Source organism: Lepeophtheirus salmonis, chromosome 10 (assembly GCF_016086655.4).
Source record: "Lepeophtheirus salmonis chromosome 10, UVic_Lsal_1.4, whole genome shotgun sequence".
Taxonomy (NCBI): Eukaryota; Metazoa; Arthropoda; class Copepoda; order Siphonostomatoida; family Caligidae; genus Lepeophtheirus; species Lepeophtheirus salmonis.
The window spans coordinates 11,500,533-11,520,371 of NC_052140.2; the positions used below are offsets into that span (position 1 = coordinate 11,500,533).

Here is a 19,839-nt window from a genome sequence, read left to right on the forward strand (position 1 = left end):
AGACCTCAATTTAATGAAGTCGGTAATAAAATACCCAAAACTATTAATAGTCCAATATCCAAATCAATATCATGCAAACTCGAGTAAGGTTGGGTAAGTTTGTCATCCAAAATGGCAGATGCTGAGCTCTTTGGAAAAGATGTAAAGGAAAATTTAGTAGACTTGGTCACAGATAAGACAGATAAGAGCTCCCATATATATTTTTAGAATCTGATCCTGCATCATGGAATAATAGGGATGATTTCAAGCAGGTATAAAGAATAATTGGGTCCCTTTGAGCTGGTACTCTTTGGGTTTAAATGCCCCATATGTAATGAACTGCCCCCTTTTTGTTTTTGATGTTTCAGTGCAAGTGATGAGACATTTAACATAATTAACATTTTTGGAACTCTTATTAATCTAGAACAAGAAAATAGATTTTCAACTGGCAAATTGGAAAATGCCATTTTTTGTTATTGAGGAAACAGTTTAATCCTCTTCTGACATTTCCTCTTGTGTCTTAATCTCTTCTTCTTTTCTACTCATTGTTTTTCCTGTTTGGTGTAAAATATATCTTGTGCCAAAAATTCAAATAATATAAACGCCGAAAAATTAACGTGGTCACCTTGACAATTTAAAAAATGTTTCAGAGGAGATTAGCTTAACTCTCATGATGTTTCATTAAATTAGCTGCAAGTAGCTATGAGATGAAGGAAATTACACAATCCTTAGCTAGGAATAACAGCAATGTTGATCCCCAATTCCACTCTGAGTCCACTTAAAACTCCATGACAATTCCTCAGAGTTAATCTTTGTTTTTTCGCAAAAGCTATTACTTTATAATCATTGTTCGCTATTAAAGAATGATGATAACAGCTTTTAAAAATTTAAAAAAACATGCTCAGATTAGCAACTTAACTCCAGGACAAAAAATTCCACAGATTCTACATTTATGGAGATGTGCATAAGGTTTTTCAGGGAGACTTGTGACGTATAGTATTTTCAAACGGTTCATGCAAGAAAATTCTCTTGCACAAATGGTCTGGTATATTTTTAAGGGCGTGCATTCATTTGAAATAATATATTTTCACCAAGTGTCATCTTAGCATTTGAGCAAGGATCAATTTAGCCAGGCTTCATTTCAGTGATATTTTCATATAATAACCATTACAATCTAGCTGTCATTATTATACAAAAAAATGGCCATAGATCAAAGGTTTAAGTTCTTAACATTGACAACGAGAATGATCAAAGAAGATGTATTCTATTCCAAGATACTACTCCACGAAGACCCATGGATCAAAACGCAAAACGCCATCATATTCAATGATTTATTAAATTTTACTCTTCACAAAAACTTATGGATTATGGACAAAAGCTGATCCTGCATGACATATCCCATTTGATTTTAAACAACACTTTAATGAGTAATGACGTCGTTCATCTTGTAATGCTTATTATATGAAAATGCCGCTCAAAAGATCCCCGCCACAAAAACCTCACTCAAATGAATGTTCAGGGGCGTCTCCAAGGGGTGGGCTGGAGGGCCTGTGGTCCCCTACCCCCAAATGAAGGAATTTTTACTTTTTACTATAATTTTTTTAGTCAGAATAAAAAATATAATGCAAAAATAGAGAATTTTTTTTTTTTTGCAAGATTTATTTTCCTAAAAAAAGATAATTCGGGCAAATTAATAATTGAAATTTATTTTTTTGTGAACAGCTGTGGATTTTTGAAATGTTTATTGGAAAAATTTAATATTTGAATTTCTTTTTTTTTTCCAAAAGAATTAATTTTTCTATTTTTTTGCTCAAAAGTTTAATTTTGTGTGAATAACTATACATTTTTGAAATTTATTTTATAAAAATTTTTAAACAAAATAATAATTTTTGAATTTTTTTTCAAAAGCTGAAATTTTTGGATTTTTTTTTTTTCAGAAAAATAAATAACCAAAATATATATATAATCCTTCAGACGCCCCTGATGTTGCTAAGATGGCATTCACTGAAGCTAATCTCGTTCAAATGAGGGGACACGATTAATAAGTATCCATCGGGAAGAGGTTGTAAAATTGTATTAGCCTAGTGAAAAGTACCAATCTTTAGCCCTGCTTTAAAAATCTCATTTAGAAAAATATTTCATTTCCTTTATGTCGTTACCTTTACTGTAATTTCCCCTCCGAAAATAAACTAAAAAAACCCCAAAACATTGTCAACTATGGTATTATAAATTAAGAGTTGTTGGTAATTATTCACAGTTTAACAGGAATTAATTTGAATCCAATCAATCAATGTTCATAATAGGATAAAAGAAACAGAAAGATCAACATCTCACAAATACCGTCCCAACTGACAGTGGCTTTGAGGGCCTAGGTGCTTGGATAGCTAACACTGCAGGAGGCCTTCCCCTTGACATACACCAAAAAGGTGTAGTCAAAGGGGTTAGCATCAGGGAGGGCCCCAAGTATCAAAAAGAGTTCGAAAGACTCATTCAAAAGAGTCTTACAACGAAGGAGATGGGTTTCTTTCGTTACTGGGGTCAAAAGTGGCCACCCCAATCTCACATGGCTCTTTCCATCCCCTTTTTTATAGCTCTCTGGGCAGTCTGGTGGGAAATCCCTATCTATATCTCTTGCGAAGGTCCTCGTAGACTTGAGAGGATTTGCCTGCGCTGTTTTCTTCAACTCCTCCGGCTCCAGTTTGGCCTTTTTAGACAGAGCCCTTCTTCTTGCCCAATATTTTAGACTTGCTGACGGCGTAGATGGTGGCCTTAGACACCCCCAACTACTTCGAGTGCGCAAATGGAAATTCGTCGATCACATTTAAGTGTACTTTTCTTGAAATTAGTACGTAAGCTAAAGAGATCAGGTTTGTTTTATTTTGTAATTAATTGCTTATGCTTTAAAATATCGAATTAATTTTAATTACTAAACGTGCATTAATTATTGATTCAATTTATTGATTTAAATGGACCACCCGGTAAATTGAGTGTACGTTTTTGTGTTAGGAAGGTAACACACCTTGCTTACTTTTGAATGACAATATACATAAAAAGTGTCGTGATCGTATATGACGTCTTTAAAAAAAACAAAAAAAAACGTCACATTCAAATGGGTTCCGTTGACCCTGTCAGTCATGCGTCATTGTTATTCAAATGGAAAATGTGTACAATAAAATATTTTAATCCGAGATTTTACAATAAATAATTCTACATACAGATCAAATTTAAAATGAATCTATTACTATTTTTTATATTTGTAATAAATCCATTGTTCACAGCTAGTATTTATCAAAAACGTTTAAAAAAAATACTTTTTAGCTGAAAAATATGATATAGTCCATCCGTTTCAAAGCCTCAGGTACGTAGCTTAGGGATGGAATGAAAAAAATTGGGGACAAAGCTAAAACAGGAATTTAAGTCCGCTCCATTACCCCTGGAAAGATTTTGTACATTAGAAGGGGTCTTAGATGCTTAGAAACTCGATTGGAGTTTACACTGCCTTGGGCCTAGAGTTTTACCTGCACAACCTGAGGGCCATGGTGTATTTTTGGATATTAAAAGGGGTCAATGATACTCAGAGAAGTGTCTGCGTTTTTTTTTTTTTATTACTATTCAATAGTTTGATTCCTCAAATATAATATAATTGCAATGAAATTGCACAAGACTCAATTATTCACAATTATATTGCTTCACGATGATATATCCCACAATAATTTTGTCACACAATCATAATGTAAGATTTTACCAGCCAACAATATTACACCAAACGATTTTTGCCCACAGCCTTTTTACAACAATCATTTTACCAAACGCCCATTGTATGTCATACATAAAATATGTCCAACCCTTATGAAAAAAATAAACAGGGTAACCCAGACAATTTGAGGAATATTCCGGAGGAGAGCAGCTTAGTTGTCATGACGTTTCATCAGAGCAGCTACAATCAGCTGTGATGAGGGGCAGAAGGGAGAGAAGGAAATAAACAAAGAAGAATTACTCCGATGTGGATCCCCAATTCTACTCCGAGTCCAACAAGTACATACAATAATAACTCCACAACAAATTCTCAGTTTCAGTGTTACTCTCCGTCTTTTATGAGCGCACACGAATGCCAAATGAGGCTTTAAATATAATTGAATAAAGTAGGAAAAGGGGTTCACTACTCAGGAATAAAATAATAATGACAACCCCTAAAGAAAAGAAAATGCATTCTTCAGATTAATACTTCTAAATAAAAATGGGCCAGCTAAAAAATACGCACAATTTACATCACTAGCTATAAGTAAAAGTCCTTGTTGGAGCACGTGCACTAGTTATTACATTATGCTTAGATGTTCTGTCTTCAAGCTATAAATAGTAGTGATAATAGTTTAAGAAATGATAAATTCTGTTCAGATTACCAATTTTAAAAAAAACTGCTCTGGCTTTCCATGAAATATTTTACTCACCTAAATACCTTGTACTCATTAAAATACTCACATGAATTCTTTAAAGAAAAGTCACATGAATTCTTTAAAGAAAAGTCACATGAATACTTTAGATATCTAGAATCCTATAAGAATTATTTTTCTTTTACCAACAAGGCACTTTTAATGCTTAAATATCTCCTAAAAATGGACCGAAAAATCGGTCTTAACAACCTTAAATTGTTGACCTTTTTTGAAAACAAAAGAAGACATTAAAAGTGTGAGGTATAAATCAAAGAAATTAAGTATTTCTTTAATATAATTTTTTTGATTGACACTCAAAGAGTGCCAGAAGACATAGAAATCATAGAATGCTTATTATTTAATGATAGTAATTTTCATAAGAAACTACAAGGTTACGCCGTATTGAATCTTAATACAGTGAATAATTCAACTTATACAACTCATAGAGGTTAGAAGAAACCATTGTAACAAAAACAGCATGTAACATATTTTTGTGATGCAATATATATTTTTTTTAATGTTCCTTTAATTAGTCAAGAATTAAAGAATAATGATTACACTTTTGGAAAATAAAATACAAAATTTTCATATAGTAAGCTCATATTTTTTCATCTATGGAGATAACTAAATAATATATCCTGTCGGTATGTAATAAAAGGAACCGAAAATGAACGTCATAATCCTGACAATTTGAAAAATATTTAGGAGAGCGGCTTTGCTGTCATGACATTATATTAGATCCCAGCTGCAATCAGTCGTGAGAGAAGGAAATAAACAAAAATCCAATTTCGAAGATAGCAAGACCATTTGGGGGGTGATGGAGGGGGGATTAGTCCCATGTCGATCTTCAATTCTACCCTAAGTTCAACAAGAACTTACATTTTACAATTATAACACCGCAACAAATCCTCAGGGTTACTCTCTGCCTTTAATGAGTACACGAACTAGTGATAATTTTATAATTAGATGTTCTGTCTGCAAGAATTAAATAATAACGTTAGTACGTTTGGAAATAAAAAAGCCTATTATAATTGCCAACACAAAAAAGCCGCTCCCGCTTTTTAGGATATATTTGTACACATCATGACGTTCCATTATATCTGCTACAATCAGCTGTGACAAAGGAACAAGGATAAGAAAGAAATAAACATGAGGACATGAGCAAGAATTACTCCAATTCTACATGGAATTCAAAAATGAAAGAAACAGAAAATTAACGTGTACACCCAGACAATTTGAAAAATGTTTGGAAGGAGATTAGCTTGACTGTCATAATGCCTTGTTATATCAGCTAGAAGCAGATGTGAGAGAAAGGACCTTAAGAAAAATCCTACTCCGTATATAGCAATGATAAAGGCTGGAATTGATTTTCAATTCCACTCCGAGTTCAACAAAGATCTAAACTTATAACTTTGAACGCAGAGTTATGGCTGTAAGTCCCTGTAGAATTGGGGATGGATATTGGAGTAATTCTTTTTTATTTCCTTCTCCCATCCTCTTTTGTCATAGCAGATGGTAGCTGATCTCCTCCGAAACATTCCTCATTATCATGGTGGCCATGTTAATTTTCGGTTTCTTTTTTTTTAACATACCCATTATACACAGAATTTTCATGGGTTGTCCATGACTATAAACTATAATACTCCTTACTTGCTGATACCTTAGCATGCTAAAAATAGGGAGTTCCCTTGCGATGTTGCAGGTTCCCATAAGTCGACCTGATAAGGCACTCCTGATCTTTGTACATCCCGGGTCATAATAAACAACATTTTTATAGTATCTAAGAACATCATCCTGGAAAAATGTCCCCAGCTATTGGTCAATTCCCACTTCAGAGAAGAGACTGGGACCTTTAAACAAGATGGTGCTACCTCTCACAAATCCAAAACTGTACAAAAGTGGTCTGAAGATAATTTACCTATTGAAATAAAACCCTTTTGTTTCCCATTCGGATTTGAATCTGATGTATTTCAGAGAATAGGGTCTGCAATGCAGGCCCTATTCTTTGCATGAGGCCCCGGACCTCAATCGGATACACAAATAGCCTCCCTAACTAGGGAAGGACAGGGGCGTCCACAGGATTATATATGGTTAGGGGGGAGGGGCTCATATACTCAAGGTTGTAATTTCTCCAAAAAGCGACCATTTTGAATAGTTTTTGTATGATGTTCAGTAATATTCACGCAAAGTCTTAGGTTTCTAATTAGAAAAATATAACGTTCTTTATGATTATTCCTTTTACGGTAGGAACAACCCGCTCTGTACATATATACGTTTAATTCTTTTTGAAACATTGTACAAATTGCCAAAGAAGTGTTAAATTCAAAGTATATACGCATATTTGAATACATTAATCTGCAAATATATAGATTAATGAAAAATGGCTTTTTAAATATGATGAATCGTCACTTTATAATTAGGAATTGCTAATAAATTATGATAATAATTAATTTATCAAAAACATATTCATGTCTTATTTTATAGGATTATAAATATCACAAGTTAACAAAAAACAAACATATTTTTAATTATATATAGAGTGTTAACGATACCAATATTTTCGTACTGATATAAGTACTTTTTCCACACAAAATATGTTTAACAAATGTCGTATAGGGCCATGTATCAAATATGAACGCACGTTTTTGACATTTTTTGACCACTCCTTTCCCCATGTTTGTTGTCATCTGGAACACTTTTATTTATTTACACACACACACGCACCTTCCACATAAATAATGATAACATATCATATGTATTTTTTAGCCAGGAGCGTCCAAAACAAGTAGGTCTGTAGCCCCCCCCCCTTTTTTTCAAAAAAACCTAATTTTTTGTGAACAGCTGTCGATTTTAGGAAAAAATTTCCAGAAAATTGAATGATTGAAATTTTTTGTGAATAGCTGTGGATTTTTGAAATTTTTATAAAAAAATTATTCTTTTTTTTTTTTATTAACATTTTAAATTCTATTGTTTGAATAGCTTTAACACTCGAAAAAATTTAATATTTGAAATTTTTCTCAAAAAAGAATATAATTTATTGGAATAGCTCTGAATTTTTGAAGTTATTTTCGAAAAAATTAAATTTTTCAAATTTATTACCTAAAATGTAATTTTTTGTTAATAGCTATAGATTTTTGAATTCTTTTTCCTAGAAATTTAATATTTGAATATTGTTTCAAATATAAAATATTATTACTTGGAATAGCTGTAGATTTTTGAAATTATTTTCAAAAAAATAAATTTTTCAAATTTTTTTTCAAAAAATGTATTTTCTGTGAATGGTTATGGATTTTTGAAATTTGTTTCCACAAAATTTAATATTTGAAATAAAAAATTTGAAATTTTTTTGGAAAAAAATTAATTTTTTTGTAGAAAAAATCTAAAAACCAAGGTCCTCCATTAAAATATAATCCTGTTTGCTCTCCTATTGTTTGTTTTTCTTTTGAGTTGGCATAATGAAGATAGGTTTTTCTTTTCCTAAGGTGTTATTAATTAATTTCTGATAATGGAACTTCCTTTTCTACTACAGTCAAGCTATCATTGATGTATTCAAAACCTCATTGAACATTCTTGTGTGCTCATAAAAGACGATGAGTTACCTTAATGTTTGGTTGCAGAGTTTTAATTGTAAGCCATTTCAAAACTCCTCGGTGTATACATTTATTTCCTCTTTTAATATGAATCGCACGCTCGATTCATGTCTACTATTTTTTCGGCAAATTTTCCGTTCGGCAAAATGGCATTTGGGAAATTGGGGTTCGGCAATAACGTTTTCAGCAAAGTGTCTGTGCATGGATTACGAATTTGTAATTAATTTTTTCCTTATAAAATTTGGGTTTTAAGAAACTTCAAATAGAATTTGTAGAGTATTTTACTCTTTATATAGACTTGAGTCCATTTTCGAGTAAGGAAAATAATACACTAATCTGCATAAAAATAGACTTATTAACTGCAAGAATTTATATTTTTATTATAAACATGTGTTTTTTTAATATTGCTGCTAAAATAAAGCTACTAAGATCAAAACACTTTTCCAAATAAAAGACCAATTAGTATATTACGCTTTAGTAGTTTTTCCCGGCGTTGCCCGGATATTAAAAATAATAATTAATACTGAAAGGCCTGAAAATTGGGGTCAAGAAGTACCAAGACGTCGTCAAGTAGGTGGTCTTGTCCTGGGTGAAGTCCAACTACCTAGAAGGAAACTATGTATTCCAGCAGGAATTCACAAGGAGCACAAAGCCAGAACAACGCAGCAATGACTCGACGAGAATTTTTTCGATCACTGGAAACACGATTCTCGCCCTACAGAAATCCTCTTAACTATTGTCTGTGAGAATGAAATAAACTATTTTTCCCATGTGACTGATAAAACATGTATATTTACACCTTATTCATATTTTAAATTAGAGAATGGGGGATTGAGAATCTAGACTGACAAAAAATTTAAGCGGTCAATAATTGGTACATCGGATCCGATTTTAACGGTTTAAGAATTGGACTCGCTAAGACCGCTATAGGTACAACCCTGCTCATAAAAGAACAAGAAGTGAAGGGGCCTCGAACCTCGAAAGAGCCAAAAATCTCTTTCATAGGACAGAAAAACCCTTTTTTTTTTAAATTACTACGTCTATTCAGCACTCTTTAATGTAAATAACTTCCACCGGCATTGCTTTTATAGACACTAATTAGTGTAAAACTAAATTCGATCCTTGAAATACATGAGAGCAGAATGTATTATTTACAGTGGCCTATTTCTTATATTGACGGCCAAAGGATGAGCCTTGGCCCCATGATTCAGAATTATTGAACTGGGCAAGTTCATATGTTCGAGTTAAGGTATAGAACTAGAAACTTTCATCTTCGATGATAGCCTTCAAAAAGTACCCCCTCGGCCTTTGCCTTATCAGCCCTTTAAATCATACTTAAAAAAAGTAAAAAAATATATAAAATTTTAATTTTTCGTAAGTAATATTGGAACGCTAAAATTTCCTGTTTAGCGTTCAGCGTTAAAAAACCGTTTCGTTCATTGAACGTACGTCCCATGGAACGCCGTTCAATTTGGCGTTATATTTAAATAAATGTATCTACACAGATTTTGTTTCATGATTACATTCTCTGAGAAATATGAAACTGAGATATTGCTAACTTATATAGTATTATATTGATAACTGATTAAATGTAATATAAACTATATTTCAAAAATAACTAAAAACAATACGATTTAAAAATGCAATGATTTAGCACTTAAAAATGAAGCTTCAACTCTTGAATTGATTCTCAAAATACATTTGGATTCATCTCAAATTAATGTCATATCAAAAGTGAATAAAAATCCTCTAGAAAAACGAATATATTTCAAAATAATTAGATGCTAAAAGATATTTACAATTCAACATTACTCGCCATTAATCAAATAATTAACAAGTTATTGAATAAATCCTCCACAAGGGTTCTCTTTTAAAAACAGAGCTCAACTCCTATCAGGGTCCTTATTTCTCTTCTAGTTCAAATAACCTGCAAGGTTCCCAGATATAGTTGTATAATTATTCAAATACATAGGTAATTACTTAGGTAGGTATGGGAACTATTTATAAGGATGATCTGTATATACGTAAAATAGAGTTTATGTCTGTGCGTGTATGGTTGGCAATTTTTTTTTTTGTGGGGGGTCATATAAAGGGGGCTTATTCCGTATCCAAAAATCTTTCTTTCAGAATGACCATTATGAACGCAGGAGCGTCAGCAAAATTATATTTAGGGAGGGGAAGAGGGGGGGAAATTTATTTAAAAAAAATTCAACTATTAAATTTTTTGTGAAAAAAATTCTCAAAATCAAAAGCTGTTCACAAAAAATTAAATATTTCGAAAAATATTACGTTTATTGGGAAAAAAATTCAAATATTAAATTCTTGGGAAAAAAAATTTCAAAAATTCACAGCTTTACACAAAAAAATTAAATTTTTTGGGAAAAAAATTTCCATAATTTTTCAAGCAATTATAAAAAAATACTACTTTAAGTGAGATTGAGTAGTGGGATGCACTTACACATTAAACGGGGCGCAATACGGCCCACCGACCCAAGGGTTGGACATCCCTGATTTAGACCATTTTCACAGCTCTAATCATAACGTTATAAGATAGTTGAACAATTTGTATTTACCCATGATACTTGCCGATATTTGTTTTAAATAGAAATTGACACAAATAAAATGCTTACGATTTACAATAAAATAACTTTCATTTTCTAAATAATTCATTAGTCAATGAGTTAATAAATCTGTTTGTGTGTTACTAACATACTACACCTTCTAGAACTACATAACTAAGATGGCAAAAAGTCAATGTTTTTTGCATGATTTTGTACAGGCTGAACAATGAGCAAACTCTTTTTCTTAACTTATTCATTGATATTAGTAGTCAGACACAGACGAGCAGCCATTGCGACTGCCGTTGTCCTTATTGGCTATTGAGCTGAATAAAACTGTTTGAAATTGACTCATGAAGATCCAAAGGGAATGAATTACAACTTAATGAGTTGATTTTGAAATATTGATTATAATTATTTTTCAGTATTAGATTGATTTATCATTCATAAGGTTGGAGAAAGAGGACAAGAAAATTTTTTATTACTTGTGATATAATCTTGCAACAAAAGTGCTATAATTATACTCTTATTATCCACGAATTCCTTTGTTCGAAAGGAATAGAAACCTTCCAAAAAGAACAAAATAGATGTCTGATAATAGTGTTTTTAATACGTTCAAATCCGTCATGTCTTATTCATTCAAGAAAAAAAGTGGTTACATTGGAGATGATACTTTCATGTATGGAAAAACTAAGAAGAATAATTCCTCAGAACCTAAAATCCTAAGCTTCAAATATATCAACGAGGACACCGCATTACCTGGACCACAGACGAAAGAGCTCATTGTGAACTCTGAGCATTTTCATGAACTCAATTTGATTTACGATGATGCAGTAATCGTAGGAAGCGTTGGAGAGGACACTGCAAAAGAAACTGGAATAAGGATTGGAGATCGATTGATTGCAGTGAGTGGTGTTTGTGTAGTATCATTCACAATGGAACAAACTATTGAATTGATAACTCGAGAGCTTCGAAATTCCTCAAAATTGAAGTTGACACTAAGGGAAAAAGAGTCAGTTCAGATTTGAACAATTTTGTTGATTGAGCAAGGTAATTATTGCTTATATTAAAGTCATTAGTAGAACGGTAAAGGATTTTTACTGTGAATCTCTTAATTTATTATGTGTATCGATTAAAACAGTAGTATTTATATCTACAATTAAGTCTCGTTAACACAAAAGCAAGCCATTTTTATTTTTAATGCATTGGAGGGGGTCACAAATTGCACTTAAGGGTCGCCCAGTCCAGCATAAAATAGAAAGTTTAAAAGGCTATTTCTGAGCTAGGCGTGTGCGGATATCAAAATATTTTCCGATCCGATATTTTATAGATTACTTGATGTACCATTACCCTAAAAGCATTTCTTTGATTTGTCACAATTGATTCATTTCGTTTACCTACAGATTCATATTCTAACCAAATACAACTGCTTCTCATTTTTATTGGGCTCTGTAATCTTACTAGTGTTTAAAAAGTTCCTATCATTTAAGATTGTATTGGTCATTCATCTTGATTTAACCCTTGGGAGTTAATGATCGACTTGAACGAAAAGCCTTACTCGTGGGAGACAAATTTATTTGAGTAAAAAATATTTTAGTTATAGAGTAAGGATTCATCAATTTGATCCCGGTTTAGTAAGATATCCATTTAAAAAAAAGAGCAATTTTTATGAAAGACAAACTTAACAAAACTTTGTATTGAAGATTTGATTTTTATCCTTATATTATGGCCAGGGAGGCAAACTTTGAGTCAATTCTTTTTAAGAAGTACATAGTTCATATTCATCATAACTTATGTACTTCTGCCCGATACATTCATTCATCCATCCACGTGTGAATACTGGGTACATTAAGTATTCCCCGGCTACAAAAGTTGAACAAGAGTTATTTTTCGATTCCCTCCTTTTTATGATAGAATCGGAGCAAATATCTGTTTCCGATTTCGATCACGTCTAGTCTGAGCCAAATACATGTTCTTAAATCAAATCAAGGCTATAGAGTCTAGATATCTCAGAAATGTAATTATAAGGCCCATAATTGACTGAAATGGTATGTCTTTCAATGATTTATCTGGGTGTTTATATTTATGAAGATAAATATTATCTTCTTTTTCTTGTTTTTTGTTGCAATATTGTTTTTGTGTTAAAGCACCAGAAAGGGATATTCGTATTATGTATAAAATATCAAATTCAGAATTCAATAAAAGTTTATATCATATCATGTGTAGATAAAAATATCCTTGCAATTAGATAAAAAGACTAAAGTGAGTATTTTCTTTCTTCAAATTTAGGTTGGTGTGTCTGAATTTGGACTTGGTGCATCTTGACATATTATCATTATTATTATTATCAGCAACTATATGGACCTTCTGTCAAGAAAATGTTCCTCATTTACAATTACTTCTTCGTCAGAAACTTTCTTATTTTGTATAATTTTCCAGATCTGTTATCGTGGAAGTCACGTACTTTCTAGAGTAATCCTCCACTTCTATAAAAAAAAATATTATATTCAAATTATATGTATCAATCCATCAATAAATTATATATTTATATTTAACGAGCAATAACAAATTTACCTTTCAAAACATAGCCTGAATCCCTAATTGTGAGACCTTTTGACTTCCAAAGATGATATATTCTGTATATTATAGAGACATAAAACGTATTGACTGCCTTCCAAGCATCACATTTCTGATTGCACAAACTATAAAAGGATAATTAATTAGTCTGCATATATTTTTAATTGAGAATCGTTATAATATTTGTAACTACGTTGATCAAAAAATTGTGAAAACGTGGTACTTTTTTAAGGCAGAGTTCCATGAAAATTGTACCAAATCAAAATTAGGAATCTTGCTATCAATTAAAAATAAATTATTAATGATTTTTACCCTTAAAATATCAGAATTTACTGTTCGTTTAATACCGCCCGGCTTAATTGGACCCATATTAACGCTTTGGTAACTTTCTATGCCTTTATAACGAAACATAGATTTATTATGGTGTCTTCCTTAGAAAAACATAATTCATAATGGAGGCGATTAAAATTCCATATACATATACGAGTTTTGTACAAGTTGCGATGTATGTACGTGTTACATACGTGTATAAGGACATTTTACAAGTTGCAACCATAAAATGGGATTAAGGACAATGCAAAAATTAAATATTCTATGGATGATTGATAAATTAATAGTGTCATTTTGACTATTTGAATACAGATTACTAAAATATAAATATTCTGTGGTGCATTACAAATTTCCAATGCCAAGGGTTCATAATTGCTCATAAATACATAATAACTATGTAATTTTAATGGATCGAAATGAAGTAATAGTATCAAAATATAGTTGGTAATTAGAATTACCAATGTTTTACTTAATTAATGGATTTTAAGGCAAAGAAATTGCGACTTATATAATCTGCTTATACAAGTTGTATTTACAGGGTTACAACTTCAGTGGGAATGTCTTCAGAACCAAAAATACAGCCGGAACCATGGTATTGGACATTGCGGAGTCTGCCCTCCCATTTTTGTGGAGAGGAAGGAGCGGCTCAATGCAGTTGCTTACATCCAACTGCTGTATAAGAAAGTGCTACCCTGGGGCAGAAAAAAGTTCGGGGACAGCTTTGTTTTTACCCAAGACGAAGCTCTGTGTCTTTGGACCGCTAAGACCCAGGCCTCCCTGAAAGACAACTTTCCGGACTTTTGGGACTTCAACATGTGGCCACCCTCCTCTCCAGACGCGAAACCCTTGGACTGTTCTATCTAGGCGTGTCTAGAGGAGAGAGTGTGTGCTACTCCTCAAAGGAGTGTCCAGTCTCTAGAGGATTCCATCAAGAAGGAGTGGCTCAACCTCGAGTCTGACTACATAGTCAATGTCTGCAAGGGATTTTGGCCTCGTATTGAGAAAATTATTAGAGCTGAGGGGTCATGTATTTAAAAAATAATTGTGGTCAGCAATATTTCCAGATGATTTGTTAAATAAATGTCTTCACAAAAACCCTCGCTTAAATTTTACTCTATAAAAATCCCCCCTGAATATAGACTAAACGATTAATATCCAAGAGAAAAATTATATTGCACTGGTTCCTGTTAGTATCTAATTACTAATTAGGTACTTATTCTTTGTAAATATGAGAACTTCTATTGTTCTACTTATTCTATAATAAGTTTTAAGTTTGGTAAATAATGGTATTAGCTTATACTTGGTCTATTTGAGACATTGATATAATTTATATGCTATGTTTATAAGTATATATACCTATAGAATAATGTCAAACTGAGAAAATAAAAACCCTTTATTCATTTAATGCCTAGAGGTACGAACGTAGTCACACAGTTATGATTGACTGGGACCAGTAGAGGAAATAGGCATTACAGTCAAATTTAAAAAAATGTCTCTAATGAACCCAATTGTGTTTTAAGGGTTAATAAATAAATAAAAATTATCTGACAATGCTATTGGAACAATATTGATAACTAATTCACTTAAGTTATTTTTCCTTTTCCCAATTTATTTATGAAATTATGTAATAATTATTTTGTGTTAATAGGTTTATGATTTCTAATATTGTAATGCTGATCTGGTCCAATTTTCATAGAATTCTGTTTTTACGAAAACCCCACTATTTCTCCATAGATCATTTTCACTCATGTAATAAATTGCATTATTATTGAAGAAGAAGCCATCTTGAGACTCCAAGTTGATATTTTTAATATATAAAGTGGACAAATTTCCAAACAATCTTGATAAAACTTTATCAAATGGATTTAAAAATAACAGAAAAGCTTAAAATTTGCATTTAAAACTACTAGATCCCAAAGATAAACACTGATATTTGAATTAAATTAAAGTAATATGCACTAAAAACCCTTAAAAATGGCTATATTTGTACTTATTTTTTTTTATTTTTTTTGATCGATTAGGGATGAGAAAAGTAGGATAATTAGAGAAAAATATCTTATTTTCTCCATTATAATTGTAAAGTTGTATTTACAATGCGGAAATAAGATTGTATAAGGACGCAATACCATATTTTTACTACATTTTAAGGATTAAATTTTTATATGTAGTCAGTAAGGTTCAAGCCCTTTTATTAGTTGGTCCCATTATGACATCCAATCGTTCACTAGTTTCCTAAATTTGGATGAAAAAAGGGTTTTCATTGCCATAAAACTTGGTTTTAAAGGCACCCAAATTAACTGATACAATTAACAATACTGACATCATGTGAAAATGTACATTTATAAGTATACTGTGATTTTAGGTAATTATATTAAAATCAAGGACACACACCTGTTGAGTAGTCCATCCCTAAGAGCAGTAAAGGCTATTCTAGTTGCATTGAGTGAAAGAACAAGAAATGGAAAATTCTGACTTTCAGATATTGAGATTTGAAAAAAGTCCAAAGCCATTCTTTTATAATCCGAATTCATGACTAGATATAAAGGCTGTACTAAGCCCAAGAGTCCTACGCCTCTTAGATCAGTAGCAGGATCATTTCCTTGGAAACCAATGTCCTCCCAATGACAACCATAGCGAGGAACATCGAATCGATTACCCGTAAGTTGTTTATAAAGTGTAAGTAAAACATTGTAGTACATCCGCTCCTCATTTTCCAAAAGTTGTGTTCTAGAAACTTTGAAGATGAGAGACTTTTGTTGCTCCAACTCCAGGCTTTGTAGCTTTTCGTTCCTTTTCAGACAGCATTTGAAGAAATGTGTTATTCTATCTTGAAGCAGAGTGTTGGACTGACTCTAGCAAAGAATGAAGAATGATATGAATAAAATAAAATAAAAACTCAAAGATTTTTACCTCGAAAACTTCGTAATTTTGTGATTGAACTCTTTGATTGTTAGTGAGGAAATGAATAAATTCTTCAACTGTGACTAGATCCGAGGAGTATTGTGTTTTTTTGTGAGAGACTTCATCGGTCTTCCATGTTGGTTCAACGGTTTCCAATGAATCCCATATCCCTTGAGCCTCTAAATATTTGTTCCTTTCGTCATTTTCCATCTCCAGGATTTAACTATAATTAATCATATTATGGTATTTTAAGGGACTTAATTGCCAGTCGATAACTTTCTTACGTATTAAGATGATGTTTACTTATTGCCTTGACAACCGAAAATACAACGCAAATACTCTATCATCATTTATCTCTCGCAACCTACTATCACGTCATTGTCCCTTTATGATAAATTGAATTCAATTTAGAACATTCGATTGATATTTAATTAATCCTCGGACCAACTCGGATCAATTAATTATTGTATCATAAGTTTAGCAATTAACAATTCACTTGTGAAGTTGTTTTTTTTTTTGAAGAATTCTGAAATAATTAGCTACAACATGTAATATTATATGATTATATAAAAAGATTACATATCTAGTAAAAAAAATTGAAGTAGAAAAGATTTATATCATTATGAATCATTCGAACTCAGAAAGGAGTTATCATTTTATATTATTTATAATGATACGATAAATAAAAAGCTACATTACACATTATTTAAGTATGAGTAAAATAATGTGTGCGATGACATAATATGCCTAAAATAGACTGATTACGCTTGATCATCATAGTAATTTATATATTTTTTGTTCATTTTTAATGGCGTGTGTGCTCATGAATATGTAATACCTAATGATAATATTTATTAAGATGCAAACAGTCGAAATTAAGTATAGTATCACACATATTTAAAGTATTTTTCATATCATATTTTTCAATCAAAATATGACATAACTGATTTTTCCTCGCTAAAGATACGAAAATAATTATTCATCATCAAAATTTTAAAAACTATTCCTAATAATATTGAAGAAAAAAAAATCTATGCTAAGTTATTTTTTTCCATCTTGCTACACAACAGATATTTTTAATTAGAGACAAAGACCTAAACATGGAATCGATACTTTATTAAATTTCAGATCATTTTTTAACAAATTTTTTCTCCTAGATATAAGCCCTACTCTTAAAAGTATCTTTTATAAGGAAAAAAACTTGATTCGAGACAGATTTTCATGGACTGGAGAGGAACTGGAATGAAAATTGAGGACTCCAACTGGTCTACATGAAAATATTCAAGGACTCAAACTAAACTCCATAAAAATATTCAAGGACTTGTAAGCAAAGACTTGAGACTTAAATTGGACTTGAGGAAATTATTCACATCACTTCTGCATGATTGAAATAAGCAAATTTTAGCTGAGATATGCTATTATCAATGACTTCATCACAAAACTTATTTTATCATATTAAACCATTGCAGTTAATTTTTTGTTTGCAATAGGAATCAAAAGTAACTTAAAATTATATTAATTGAGTGCACAAAATATCTAAGAATTATGTTTATCCTTCATTAATTAAATCAGGCTTGTGAACGGAACTCAAAATTGAACTGCAGCTCATCGAACGTGCGTTTAATGAACGGTACGGATTTATTTATTTTTGAACTCTGAAAGCTTAAAAGGATATTTTAGCGTTCCGTTCCAATTGTAATTACAAAAATTCAAGAAATCAAGGTTTCCATTTTTTTTTTTTTTTACTTCTTTAAATAATCTTCGAAGGGCAAAGACGAACGCTTGAGGCTCATTATTTGACCGTGAATTTTGGGAAATGGCCATCTAAAAATAATTAATTTTGCTCTCATACATTGTGATGGGCGCAGTTTAGTTTCCCACTAATTAGTGTTTATAATAGCGATATCACTGGAAGATATTTTAATTAAAGAGAGCTGAATAAAAGTAGTAATTCAGAAATATTATTTTTTCTGTCCTATGAAAGAGAATTGTGGATCATTCAAGATTGGATGTGGCTAAGATAATTAAGCATCTTCCAATATTTACATAGTATTTTTGTTTTTTGGTTTTTTTTATATACAGTGTGTGACAGGAAAAACTTATGTCTATAAAGAAGAAAAAGTCATCTACATGCGTACTCCATCAGGTGGAAGAAGGAAGGTAACTTCTTCCCTCCAGTTCCACTGCTTCCGAGAGTTACAAGCAGATGGGGAAAAACAAAATTTCTCCACATCAATTCTGATAACTCCCTAATGAACAGGGACAAAATGGTTCCTACAGTTGCAGGGGGTATCGAGGGAGGCACTATGATTGGGGCAGCGAGGAGAGTTCTCTCGTCCCTAGACACTCAGGACCTCGCAGAATTAGGGATTCTGATATCATGGTTGATTTTGAGTGGCCTTTATTAAATCAAGGTTTCGATTCAAAGGCAATTAATATAATTTTTTCTGATATTCGTTCCTCAACTAAGAGGACTTACACATTGGGGTTTTAAGATTTCTTATAAGTTTTACTTAGGAGAGGGTTTATCTTCCTTTAACGTGTCAGGGATTGTGGTAATTAATTACTTGGCATCACATCCCACGTCTTCCAATAGCGCTCTTGCAACAAATAAAAACGGCTTTATTAAATAATCAATTAAGGGCGGAGGTGTTATCATCAGATAAGTTGTTGACCAGATTTTTGTAAGGTTCATTCAATTTAAATCCTCCGTTGCTTAACTATCAAGATACGTGGAATGTTAAAATGATCCTTAATAAATATAGAGATTCAGGGTGTCTGGATAGTTTCATCATATGAAATACTGGCAAAAAAGACTCTTACTATAATAGCTTCGGGAAGTACAGCTAGAGCTAGTTCTTTCACTTTATTAAGTTCTAGCTATAGAATAGAAAAATTCAAGTTTAGGCCATATCAGAAATGAAATTCATTAAGCAAGTTTTTCTCAGAAGAGAAACTGGATCCAGTCAGACATATTATTAAATATGTAAATAAGACTAGAATTAAAAGATAAATTGTTTGTGACTTTGATGGAAATTGTCACCCCTTTCCTACTCAAACTGCTAATAAATGGTTACGAGATTATTAATATTGAAGTTTTTAAAGCTCATAGCTTAAGAGGGATTGTTGTAGCTTTAAAAAGAGCTAATGAAAGTTCAGTTGAGGAAGTTATTAAACAAGGCTTTTGTTGTGAGGAATCACGAGCTTTTTATCGGTTTTATAATGTTCCTACAAGGAAATAGTTAATTTACAATTGATGAAATATTATTTCATTCTTTACAGGCCGGTATTAACCCTTTCTTTCCCAATGGTGCCATATGACATCATCAACTTCAAGTTCGATTTTAGGCGTATTTAATGTTCCAATGGGTCTATTTAGCATTCCCATAGGTAGATGAAATTGCAATAGTAACATTTTGCATAAGTTTTGTTGTTAGATGTGCGCTATGCTTCTTTCATAGATGATCAGTTGCA

General features: G+C 31.8%; 2 protein-coding genes and 1 long non-coding RNA gene across 3 annotated transcripts in view; 2 read left to right on the plus strand and 1 right to left on the minus strand.

Annotated features, from left to right (window-relative positions):
• LOC139906493 (uncharacterized) overlaps positions 1-19,839 on the plus strand; it is a 258,054-nt gene that overhangs the window by 184,307 nt on the left and 53,908 nt on the right. The gene's annotated exons all lie outside the window — the stretch shown is intronic.
• On the plus strand, positions 10,782-13,112 carry LOC121125262 (uncharacterized). The gene is made up of 2 exons (XR_005866587.2): positions 10,782-11,607; positions 12,847-13,112. It is a non-coding gene; the product is annotated as an uncharacterized lncRNA (long non-coding RNA).
• On the minus strand, positions 11,652-16,695 carry LOC121125261 (ELMO domain-containing protein 3). Its single transcript, XM_040720418.2, has 4 exons — positions 16,375-16,695; positions 15,856-16,316; positions 13,132-13,259; positions 11,652-13,043 (listed from the first exon to the last, which is right to left on the minus strand). The coding sequence occupies exons 1-4, from the start codon at positions 16,573-16,575 to the stop codon at positions 12,976-12,978; spliced, it is 858 nt and encodes a 285-aa protein (XP_040576352.1). The 5' UTR covers positions 16,576-16,695; the 3' UTR covers positions 11,652-12,975.

Coding starts and splice junctions, on each gene's coding strand:
- LOC121125261 (XM_040720418.2), bottom strand. CDS start 16,575: ATGGAAAATGACGAAAGGAACAAATATTTAGAGGCTCAAGGGATATGG. Junction 13,260..15,855: donor AGGGATGGACTACTCAACAG/GTGTGTGTCCTT, acceptor ATCCTTTTATAG/TTTGTGCAATCAGAAATGTG. Junction 13,044..13,131: donor TTCAGGCTATGTTTTGAAAG/GTAAATTTGTTA, acceptor TTTTTTTTATAG/AAGTGGAGGATTACTCTAGA.